This window comes from Mytilus californianus, unplaced genomic scaffold (assembly GCF_021869535.1).
Source record: "Mytilus californianus isolate M0D057914Y unplaced genomic scaffold, xbMytCali1.0.p SCAF_5, whole genome shotgun sequence".
NCBI lineage: Eukaryota > Metazoa > Mollusca > Bivalvia > Mytilida > Mytilidae > Mytilus > Mytilus californianus.
This window is the reverse complement of record NW_026262701.1, coordinates 120,807,506-120,820,248: the sequence shown is the minus strand read 5'-3', so window position 1 is coordinate 120,820,248 and position 12,743 is coordinate 120,807,506. Positions and strand designations below refer to the sequence as shown.

Below are 12,743 nucleotides of genomic sequence, written 5' to 3'. Positions count from 1 at the left end.
ACTCTCCCGTACTAATGATAGGAAAGGGCTAACATTCATTAATACCAAAGGTAACAGAAGAGTCAACTCTACCTGACTAATGATAGGAAAGGGCTAACATTCCTTAATACCAAAGGTAACAGAAGAGTCAACTCTCCCTGACTAATGATAGGAAAGGGCTAACATTCCTTAATACCAAAGGTAACAGAAGAGTTAACTCTCCCTGATTAATGATAGGAAAGGGCTAACATTCCTTTATACCAAAGGTAACAGAAGAGTCAACTCTCCCTGACTAATGATAAGAAAGGGCTAACATTCCTTAATACCAAAGGTAACAGAAGAAGGGCTTACATTCCTTAATACCAAAGGTAACAGAAGAAGGGCTTACATTCCTTAATACCAAAGGTAACAGAAGAAGGACTAACATTCCTTAATACCAAAGGTAACAGAAGAAGGACTAACATTCCTTAATACCAAAGGTAACAGACCCCAAAAGGAAAAAAATGCAAAAATGTAAACATCAAGAAAATTTTGTACCAAGATGACTGAAACTGACAAACGTCTAAACAATTCTGCAAGTAAGGCCAAAATCAAAGCTTAATTAGGTGACATATAAATCACATCATAGAATGACAAATAGGATCTATTTAAATTTGTATTTTTACTGTAGCACTAACTTCATTATCTGTCACATAAAATTCTCATAACAAAAATTGATCAGTTTTGTTTACACTGATATGCTAAAATTTAAATTCTATAATTGAATACCAACAATGTGTATTGAAATTCAATACAGATAGAGAATAAAAGAAAGATCCTCTCAAAGTCTATATTTGGAAAATTGCTTGAAGGATAAAAACTAAACTATTGTATAACGATTTATAAATAGATATTGAGTATTTACATAACCATTACTTTGCATGTATATAAATAAACATGTTATTATTGATGGGTATGGTTTGCCTGTTTATATAACCACCTTCATGCATTATAAAGACATGTCTGATTTATTCACAAGACCTCCAGTATAACTGTTAAACTTTGTTTTCATTGCTCAGTTTTCTTTAAGAAAAATTTTTCGTCTAAGAGAAACTCAAGACATTAAATTATAAAAGTTTTTTTGCCTTCTGAGTGTATTGAAATTTATGAATAGTATTAACAGATGCCTTAACATTAATATATCCCTTTAAGATAAGCTATATAAATAAGATAGAACAAACAGTTGAAAGGGTACCATACTTCTTTTTGCTTGACATCTACATATACTGGTATAAGTCTTTAGACTTTTTTTTACTTTTTTTTTGCTGTTTGTACTGTGTCCTCAATTTTTGGTGACCTGGTACCTATTAAAGAGGTAGGCTCGGTAATACCCCTTTTTGGCCCCAAAATATAGCATTATTACTAATTTGTTGAAATGTAAACTTTTAGCTCTTTATTGGCAAGTAGAATACTTTTGTCACAAAAATATGGGCTGTTTTTGACAATACAATGCACATGCATCAGGTACTAGCATCATAAGTTTATGCAAAATTAATGAAATCTTCACAATTTCAGCATTTGTGCTAATTTTAAGATGTTTTTTGTCTAAAATGGAAGTGGCCACATTTGTGTTCAGTCTAAATATTTAGATATATGTTGTATTTGATGATAATACATAACATATATAAAGGTTGAGAATGAACAAGAATGCGGACACTTACATTATAGACAAAAACCATTTGAAAAGTGACGTTTTATGGCATATTAGATAGATTTTCATATTTAAGCTTGAATTTGAGCATCTTTAATGACCAAATCAGTTCAAATCTTTTACATTAACTAATTGAATCAACTGAAGTAGACACTTAAGTGTTTAAAAAATGTCAAAAATCTTTCATCAGATGTACTTCGAATTATAGGCCAAAACTAGTCCTTAACTTCTCCTTTGCTGGTTCATTGTTTTCTTAATGACTTTTACATATCTAAATATATGTATACATATAAGTTAAACTCAAATATTTCTCATGATTATGATCATACCTATTTAACAGTTAAGATTTTACTTTAAAGGAGCGGACTGTCAAACTGATATTTAAATAATTTGATAATGTTATTGTAAAGATTTGATTTACACTGTCAACAAACAAAAGAAGTCAAGTACATTTTATATAAACCTCTCCATAGAGATATTGGTTTTCATAAAAGGAAATACCAAATGTTATTTTTGTGAATAGCAGCAACTTAAAAATCTTCACTTCTAAATATTTAAGGATTTATTTCACAAGTATAAGAAACTCTTTTTTCTGATTTTCTTTGACATGCTAAGATGAATAGTTTTGTTTGTGTGTGTTTGTTAATTCATAATTCTATGTTACCTAAATATTCCAAGTAAAACTTCTATTTTGCAACTTTTTCTGTGGATTTTTTCTAAGAAATAAATGTGCAAAATATAAATCCCTTCACACAATTTTAACAATGAATTTCCAACTAGAGGCTCTAAAGAGCTTGTGTCGCTCACCTTGGTCTATGTGCATATTCAACAAAGGACACTCTCCAACATTGTAGATGAGAATAGAATTCATGACATAAATCTCTGTTTTGTTGATCTTGTATTGCTGATCATTAAGTTTGTTTAGTTTTTCTCTATCTTCTTTAGTTTTTGCTCAAAACACAAAAGAGGGTAAAAAAGAATCCTCATTTAAGGGCAATCCCTCCTATAAAGAGTGACAGTCTACTAACTTTATCGACAAAATTTGACTTGTTAGTAGATCTTGCCTTGCTGATCATTTTTGTGATTTAAAGTGTCTATTTATCTATTATAATTTTTATCATATAAGGCAAAACGCAAAAACAAATGGTAAAAATCATCATTAAAGAGCAATAACTCCAATCAGGAGTGGTCGGTTCCTCCTTATAAACTTAATTGTAGGTCTTGTCTTGCTGATCATTTTTGCTTGTTTAAGTTTCTATCTATCTATTATATTTCTTAAGATGAAAGGCAACAAGAATGTTGGGTGGGGCATAAAAACGCCAAAAATTGGTAAATCGTCATCAAAAGGCAATAACTCCAAAAAGGAGTCAACTGATGATTTCAATAAGCAGATTCATTTGTAGAACTTGTCTTGCTGGTCATTTTTGCAATTTAAATTTTCTCTCTATCTATCATAGTTTTCAAGATAATAGGCAAAAATGGAAAAAAAAAATGGTAAAATTTGTCATTTAAGGGCAATAACTCCTATAAGAAGTCGTCTGACAGTTTTGACATATGAACAATTTGTAGAGCTCAACATTCTGAACATTTCTGCTACTGTCAGCTTTTCTCTATTTATAACGGTTTTCAAAATAATAGACAAAACTTGCATTTTACCCCTTTTCTTTATTTTTAGTCATGTTGGCCATCTTGGTTGGAATGAGGGGTTTGGACACATTTTTTAAACTAGATACCCCAATGATGATTGTGGCCAAGTTTGGTTGAATTTAACCCAGTAGTTTCAGAGAAGATTTTTGTAAAAAAAGGAACTAAAAATGAGAGGAGAGTTAAAAATAATTCATACCGATGATCCTATATTTGTATAGATATGACAAAGTGTTTTTTTTATTTAGATTTCAAACCCCAAAAGTTTTTGAATAATAAATTAAAATAGGAGATGCAAATGGGATGCAAATAGAATTATGAATTTCATTCGCACCAGTCAATGCTTTGGAAGAAGTTATAGATGTCATATACCCCCTTTTCAAGGTGGGAGGAAGTCTATGACACCATGGGAAACCCCAAAAAATCTAATGAAGCAAAACAATAAAAAGTGTAGGTGATGTAAACTGCCATTAAGTTATGAAGATTCTGTGTAAGTTTCATGGAAATCCAATCACTGGTTTGACAGGTGTAGCATAGTGTGAATGGATGAACGGATGGAAAACAGCGACCACCATATGGCCCACTTCACTAAGTGTTGAAAGCAAAGTTGATGCTTTGTGCCATACTAATCTTTTCTTGTTATGAATTATGCTGTTAGATTTTTCAATTGAATAGTTTCATATTTTTCATGTCAAGGCCTTTTATAGCAGACTATATGGCATGGATTTTTCTCATTGTTGAAGGTTGTACAATGACCTATAATTGCTTACATCCACTTCATTTGAATTTTGGTGGATAGTTGTCTCATTGACAATCATACCACATCTTCTTATTGCTGCTGAGTAAAGTTCTTTAGACCTTCCAGCAACATTATGAAGTGCAGCAATATAATTGCTGTTCCTTTGATATATGTGTATGGTATTTCAAGTATTCAAGATATCAGTAATACATTTTGTGTACTAGGACCAGTTTTGAAAAAGTTTTTACTTAGAATTAATTTTCCCAGTTTTCTAATTAAATATGTCTTTACCATCATATCAGTGCAAGTGTACATAACTAATTATCAATTTACCTATACTCTAATTCTGTCATATCTAAATTGAAGTTCAATTGAACTTTAAAGGTCACATTTAAATCATATAAGTATCTTCTCAAACTATTGATTACTTTGTATAATAATTAGACATGCAAGGTAAATACTGACCGAATTTCTGTGGGCTAACTACTACCAAGGACAAGAGTTTAAATAGCAGTGAGACAAAGGACCTGCCAGCTGTGTTCAATATACTGTAATAACTACAGTCCTTATCTACAGGTTTAATGAAGGACAAAAATCACATTCAAATTTCAGATTGACAAATTTATTCAAAGTTTATTTATTTTCCTTTTGTTACTTAGTTTATGGCAACCACTTCAAGTATAGTCAAATTAAATATAATTTCCAATAATGTAAAATGTCGTGATAATAAACAATTTAATGAAGTTGGCGTTTTAACTAACTTAAACTTTTAATTTAATATTTGCGTAGTTGACTGGAACTACTTTTCAAATATTATCCTGTGATGTATGTATATATTTTGACAACCAATTGATTCCAGTAAAGCCCAAGACAAGTGATATTATGACCATTGGCTAGTTCTATAAATAGAAAAATACTGATTTAAAATTTGGATTTTATGAATAAAACACTTCTATTCCTTACAAACTAACAATCACCAATATAACTTTATACTATGTGAATATCATCTTTACAAACTAACAATCACAAATATAACATTATACTATGTGAATATCGTCTTTATGGAACTTTAACCTACATCTAAAGAGTCAATATTTTTACTCTCATACAAAATATATAACCACTTATTTCTAAGTGATATATCAAGGTAGCATTGGCGTATTTACCATCTTTGATCAAAACTGCATGTAGCTTGAAAACATGTAAAACAATCTATACTTTTCTTTTGAAATTTTTGGAAATACCTTGTGATTAATTTTGTATTTACATTGTGTCATAGATCAAATTTATTGTTCAGTGTATGTTCACTTGTTTTTGTTAATATGTCTTTTGATTGAGTTAAGCCATTTCAATTGATATTTTATAGTGTGTCTTTCTATGTTGTGATGTTACACTATTGTTTCAGGTAGGCTGAAGGTTGGCGCCTATTAAAATGTTTAAACTCTCTGCATTTGTTTGCACCTGTCCTAAGTCAGGAACCTGATATTCAGTGGTTGTCGTTTGTTGATGTGGTTCATAAGTGTTTCTTGTTTTTTTATATAGATTAGACCGTTGGTTTTCCTGTTTGAATGGTTTTACACTAGTCATTTTTGGGGCCCTTTATAGCTTGCTGTTTGGTGTGAGCCAAGGCTCTGTGTTGAAGGCCGTACTTTGACCTATAATGGTTTACTTTTACAAATTGTGACTTGGATGGAGAGTTGTCTCATTGGCACTCATACTACATCTTCTTATATCTATGATCAATATGAACTACACTTTGGCATCTATAACTTTTGTTTATAGATACTCTATTTCCTAAATGCATTGGAATATAATATTTAAAGAAGCAAAAATCTTAACCTAAATCTGATTTAGGCTGTGCCTTTGTGTGAGTAAAATTTTGTTCTTGTACATGGCCTGTTTAATGATGTATTTTGTGAGATACAAGTAACCCTGATTGTATACAAAGTAAGGCATTTGAGGTTGTATACACTTCTTACACAATATAGATGGAGGCAGGAGCTGAGGGTTCTTCATTTTAGCTTCAACTAGTCTCTGGACTTGTAACAGATCTGATATGGTCTCTTTTAACATTTCAATTTGATACTGGCTTAATTTAGGTGCCCCTTCTGACTTCACCTATTTAAAATGACTACTTTTAAAAAATAAATGGAGAATGTGTTCATGGGACACATATGATGCCTCCGCTTGCATGTAACTTTATCAAGGGGCATAACTCCAGAACGGTAAAAGTAACACCACCCAAATTCGAACTTGATTTGAGTTTTGTGGTAATAAGCATTGTGTATAAGTTTCTTAACATTTGGTTGAGGCAAACTAAAGTTAGAGAACTGAAGTCAATTTCGGGACGTACGTATGGACATATGTACATACCGACAAGGGTAAACCTTAATGCGCCCTTCCACTACAGTGGAACAAGTTGAGAACATGACATATAACCTTATTATGGTTTTGCCATGAATAAGTACTGATCAAAGTTTCATGTGAACTGATGAAGACACTCCTTCACATCACAAGACTGTTGTGCAATTTTTTCTCTTTATTTCATACATTTCTGTGTCATGTGTACTGTGTAATATATTATGTAATATATTGAATAATTGAAAAGACCTTGAAAATCTATAACTTGTAATTCATCCATTGTCATTCTTCTTGTTTTAACAATAAATTATGTTTAAAGTAACTCAAGCTCTGTTGGTATTTTCAATGGTAGGTTTTTCTACTAATTGTCTATTTGTTATCTTTCAACATTTTTGTTAATTTGATCTTTAGCCTCATATCTTGAATTTGAAAAGGATTCCTTAACTTTCTTGATCCAGCCTGTACCAAGTTTTATGATCATTATATGGAAAACAAAAGGTCCTTTTTTGCTTTCAGGTTTTTGTATGTTATGTCATCCTGTGACTATTACCACTGTCCATTAAAATAGAGTAAGACATTTTGTTCTTTTTATGACAATGCACTGTGCAAATCTAATGAGGCCTAATGACACAACAGAAGCACTATTTTACCTACCAGAGTGTTAACTGTTAAGGACAGATTGATATAATGTTGGAATACAATATTCCTGTCACAAATTATTTGCAGATGAATAATAAAGAAAGGACAGTAACCATGGTAACCTGAAATCCATATAACTTTCAAATATAATCTCTTGAAAATTTAAATAAATTACACTAAAATTCAAGTTCGTGAGAATTTTATGGTGTACTATTTTGCAAATTCCTAAAAAAAATCATGATGCATTTGATGTGTATTGATAAACCTCCTGTACCCTTCTTTAAGGAATTCAATATAACGTGATATAACATAGAATGATGTTAATGTCAACACTTATTGTATCTTATATCTACTTTATTGACATTTTATTGTAAGTTCTCTTTTGATTGCATTCTAAATTTGAATAATTCTATAAAGGTGTTGAATTTCTCATGAAACCAGAAACTTAATTCACATTTTTACTTAAAATATGATAACAATACAAAACAAAAACTGACTAACGTGTAATTTCCTTTTCTTTAATTCATATTTAATGTCTATTACAAAACTTAGGAATGGTGGAGTTACCTCCCCTTCATCATGTTGAAGATTTTGTAACTGTTGTTCACTTGTAATTAACATGGAGAACCAATAAAATTGTACTAGGTTCTAATCACATGTCTTCATTGAATACAAAGAAAGCTAGATGTAAAATATTTATTTCACAAGAAAAGCAATAAAGTTTAATAAAAGGTGTAAACTATCTTAAAACCCAAGGGTTACCTGGGGTATAGAAATATGGTCACCTGGCCTAAACCTGTTCCCGTATAAATGCACAATCACATCTGATTGGAATTTGGATGTTAAATCTGATGTCTCATGCAAGATGAGGGGCTGCCTTATACATACTAAAGAACTCTTGCAACAACTGAGAGGTCTATAGGTGGTCTGATACAAGGTAACTTTTCTACCCAAACACCCTCATTTTCCAGTGGCAGTCCAAATTTCCTGCTGTTCAACCCAGTTAACCCCAACCTTACAAAATCTACCTTTAGTATTAATTGTTAATTTGTTCTTGTCATTCACTGGGGTGAAATATTAGGCGAAGATCTCATTTGGAAACATATATTCAAACTACCTTTTACAGTCACTGTCAATACCAAACTACAGTAGCTTCAGTACAAATTAAAACACAGAATTCTTGCCACAAATAAATCTTTATGTAAAATCAAACTTATTGATAACCCTCTATGTACTTTTTGTAAATTAGAAGATGAAACTGTTGAACATATTCTGTGGAATTGTGAGATGATCCAAAATTTTTTACAAGATATTGATTATTGGTTTTTATCTGGTGGGGTAAGCCTGCCATTGAATAAGTTAAATTTTATTTTTGGAGATATATCAAAAGTTCGAAAAGGTGACCCATATAATTTGATTTTTCTATACATGAAACATATATATACAACAGTAGATGTTTTTCAAAAGATCTTTCACTCAGTGCCAGCTAAAATATATGTACAATTTAGAAAAAATAATGGCAGTCAAAAATAAAAGACAAGATCACTTTGATACCATGTGGAATGCATTTAAAGAATTATTTTAATAATTCATTTTGTCATTTTTCTTTTACAAATACTTATTGTCAAAAATAACATAATATATTATTTTATCTTACAGCACAATTTATTATGTACTGAAATATTACAGGATATTTTTTAACCTCTTCCTTTTTCATAAAATACTTTACCCTTCTCATGTGGTACATACACATTTAACTCAAATTATCCTTTACTTTCCGTAATTCTATTCTCTTTTCATATATACATAAAAATGAATTTACAACAATGTTTATTGTTATAAATAAATAGATATTCAAATGTATTGCTAATATTTCTGTATGTATGTTTGATGTGTTGTATTTGTTGTAATTCTTGAAAATAATAAAAATTAAAATTAAAAAAAAAAATTAAAAAAAAAAAAATGTTCTTGTCCTTTATTGTGACTAGACTTTTATCAAACAATCAATCAATCAACTTTTCTAATCTCCAAAGTGGGTGATCTCCCGCTATAGAAATTTTCTAGATGAATATTTAAGTTTATATTCAGGACCATTTCATTCAAGTAATAAGTTGCATAACTTCAGACTAATTGATAATTAAATAGACTTGATCCCAATCTTCTATTCCTTGTTACAGCAGCCATGTCAGGAGGTTAGATGGTATTAAAAAAATATCCTAAGGATAATTGTGGCCAAGTTTGGTGTCATATTGTGGGTTCAGAGGAATTTTATTTTAAAGTTTCTGATGATGAAGGACCACAACTGATTGAAACAGCAGTGATTTTTCTAGCGCTCGTCACTTTCGTAATTTACGAAACTGTTTTCAAAATGATGAAAGTATTTCAAATCAATTTCGTCACTTAAATTTGGAAAGTGTAAAAATATTTTCGCATGAAAATACTATAGTTCTACCTGTATTACATATTTCTGAAAAGTTTATGACCCTCAGCTAATTAACATTTACAACAGGTGTTATAAAGTTGTGATTACAGCTAATCCGCTTATCGCCATCGGATGGGTCACTAATCCGGTTAATTATTTTCCCCAGTAAAATTAGTCAGTCTGCAATTTAATTTCAATATTTCTCAAGGCCAACGACCACAATTTGCATTTCTTTTGTCATAGTTTCGTCATTTGAACAAAATTGTTTTCCCCCAGACAATTCGCTTTTTAATTTCAATATTTCTAAAACGATCATAACTTGCAGTTCGTTCGTCGTAGTTTCGTCAGATGATCGTATTTTCGTCATCTTTGACATAAAACATTCAATTTCGATTAAAAAGATAGATCTTTATTCAAAACGTTCAGAAATGTTTTCACGTTAAAAACTTCCATCATCATCAACGAGTCCAACAGGTGCTTTCTTTACGATATACTGCGTGAAAGTATTCCTATGAATTTATAGACACTAAAACGTAAAATACGAAATAAATTTAGTGCCAAAATAAATGAGAGAGACAAATATAGTTCTTACTAAGCAAATTGAAATAAAAAAAATGATAATTTCCTGCCTTTTTTTTAAACACGAACCAATCCGTAGATGAATCCGGATTCATTCTGAATTTATTATCTACTTGTCACTTCCCGTTTACATTTCATATGAAAATCGAAAGTAAACGTGATCAATTCTCGATTAATTTACAGTTATTGGAATCGTTCCATGTGAATTTGTACAAATCCTTGGTTCCAACTTTATAGAAATTAATTCAAAATATCGATTTAAACGTCTTATAAGGATAATGATTATGCAGTGTAATAGTCTTACAAAGTTCAACAAGTTCATTTATACTGTGATTCCTGGTTTTTATAAAAAAAAAGGAACCCAACTTTTGTTGATCAGGAATGTCCCCTGAAACTAATTGAAGTAAAATTTTGAACTAGATTTTCAGATCTTATATCCTAATCTTCATATTTGAGTGACACATCAGTCAAATCCTGCAATTAGTCCTTCAAAGTCTGACAAAGATGTATAGTTAGTAATATACATACATCCTTGGTCCCTTGCTGTTACCCAAAATAATGTTGATTTTCATCTCGCGCAAAAGTGACTAAAGCCCTCAAAATCCTAGCTTAAACCCTGGAAACAGCTTACATGACCCTAATCATACTAATAGCTCAGGTGAGATGAAAATTTATCTTGAGACATGCTCCAAATGGTTGAAAACCATTAAAATTCCATAGCACAGAATTCTTTTTAAAGTCTCAAAGCCATGTTGTCAGATTTTCAGCAGAGCTGTCAGAGCTCAATAATATAGCTATGGGGTACTATTTTTATAAAAAAAAACTGTCTCTCTACCTGCAAGTTGTCTTTGTCTTTGATATCTGTAAGTACCAATAAATCTTCCTCCTGAAAATAGGTACACACAAGTTATTAATATATTACCTACTCCTTGAGGAAAGCACCTGAAAATATCAACTATGATCCATGGTAATGTAAGGATACCATACATATGATACATGTACTTGAATGTTTGGAAATTTTTTGTCAGATGAAAACTACACTGGTTTGTTTACAAATATTGATCTTTGTTTATTAATATGAAACACAATTTTCAAATCTCTATTCCAAAAGTAACCTATTCAAGTAGGCAGAAAAGGCTACTGGAAGGCAGGTGGCACAATCAGAGCCATGTTTGAAATAAAACAGCATCATTTTTCAATTCTTTGTAAATAAAGGAGTAGGGGCAATAAGGCCTTTATTTGGCCCAAATATTAGTGCAAATTAAAAAGTTTCTACACATATTCTGAAATTTGTCCAAACTACACTAAAGTACAAGGTGTTCAGAAAATAAAAACAAATTTCACATTTAACGAGTTACCATGGCAACAAACCATGATGAAATCTGTAATTTTGTAAGTATATATTAGATTAGAAAAGTATGTGTGCACCTAAGAAACAACTTTATATTTGGTGAGATTATGTCAATAGTTATAAGACTTCTCTTAAATTATTTAGTTGTTTCTTGGATGTGCACGATGTTTCCACAATGGAAATAACAACTGAAAACTGCATAAATTCTGCAGTTTTCTTCATTTTCATGAAAACGATTTATATTATGACGTAATTGTGACGTCATAACATTAAAAATCTTATGTAATTCTTTTATATTTCTTGATTTTATGCATTTCCAAATTTTATTTGCATATTTGAAACAGTTCTCAAAAACTATTTTCTTGGACCAAAACCGGCCCTTAATGCCCCTCCTCCTTTCAATGATAAACACATAGATGTCTTGCCGTATGACCTAATCACAATCTTTAACAATTGTTGGATCCACCTTCTCTAGAAACAGTATGTCTGAGTCTTGCTTTTTAAATGAACAGGATGATAACTTTAGAGCAGAAATATCGTTTGTGATGTCACTGTAACATAATTGTACACAAATTCCATCCTCAGTGGGTATAAACAAAATTATAAAATAAGTATTGTTAAACAGGAAGTGACTGCATGGCAGATCTGTATTGTCTTAAATGGTTGAAACTGCTTTGGTATTAATAACAGTAGAAAGAGGAGAGGATGACCTGATAAAACTTGTTTTTGATTAATATATTATTATAAAAGGTTTGACTGTTTTCTGAATTTCAAGACCAAATATCAAATCATACCTTCATACAGAAACTGGATACAAAAAAGATTGATGGACAGACAGACAAACAAAGTGTTGCAGTATAACACAGACTCCATAAGTGGGGTATAATATGATAAAACATCAACATCTTTGTATAAAACATCTTTTAGAAAGATATCAATTTGGGTAAGACTGTTGCTTTCCATTAATATTTAGATATCTTACCTAAATAAATGGAGAATGTGTCCATGGGATACAGGTGATGTCCCCAGAACAGAAACCATTTTTGGGATGTACAGACAGACAAGGGCAACACTTAATGCCCCCTCCGCAGTGACAAGGGCATAAAAATGATCTCTAAATTAAGAAAGGTTCAGCAATATTGCCTTTAATAAATGAAAGAAGTTTGAAAGCCTGAAGCAAATTTGTCAAACAAAATGCATGTATATTAATGCTTATATACCTTGTGAACATCTGAATGATGTTAGTTGATAAATTTAAAAATACTTTGTGATTTTCAAAGGACAAGGACTCAAAAAGGGCTCTAATATACCTTCTCTTTTCATTAAAATGATTTATATT

General features: G+C 30.9%; 1 protein-coding gene across 1 annotated transcript in view; it reads right to left on the bottom strand.

Moving 5' to 3' along the window:
* Nucleotides 1-12,743, bottom strand: part of LOC127700920 (WD repeat-containing protein 89-like) — a 56,921-nt gene that overhangs the window by 28,898 nt on the left and 15,280 nt on the right. The window contains exon 9 of the mRNA XM_052204645.1: nt 10,889-10,939. Within this exon, the coding sequence (XP_052060605.1) occupies nt 10,889-10,939 (51 nt within the window). The remainder of the gene's footprint in view (nt 1-10,888; nt 10,940-12,743) is intronic.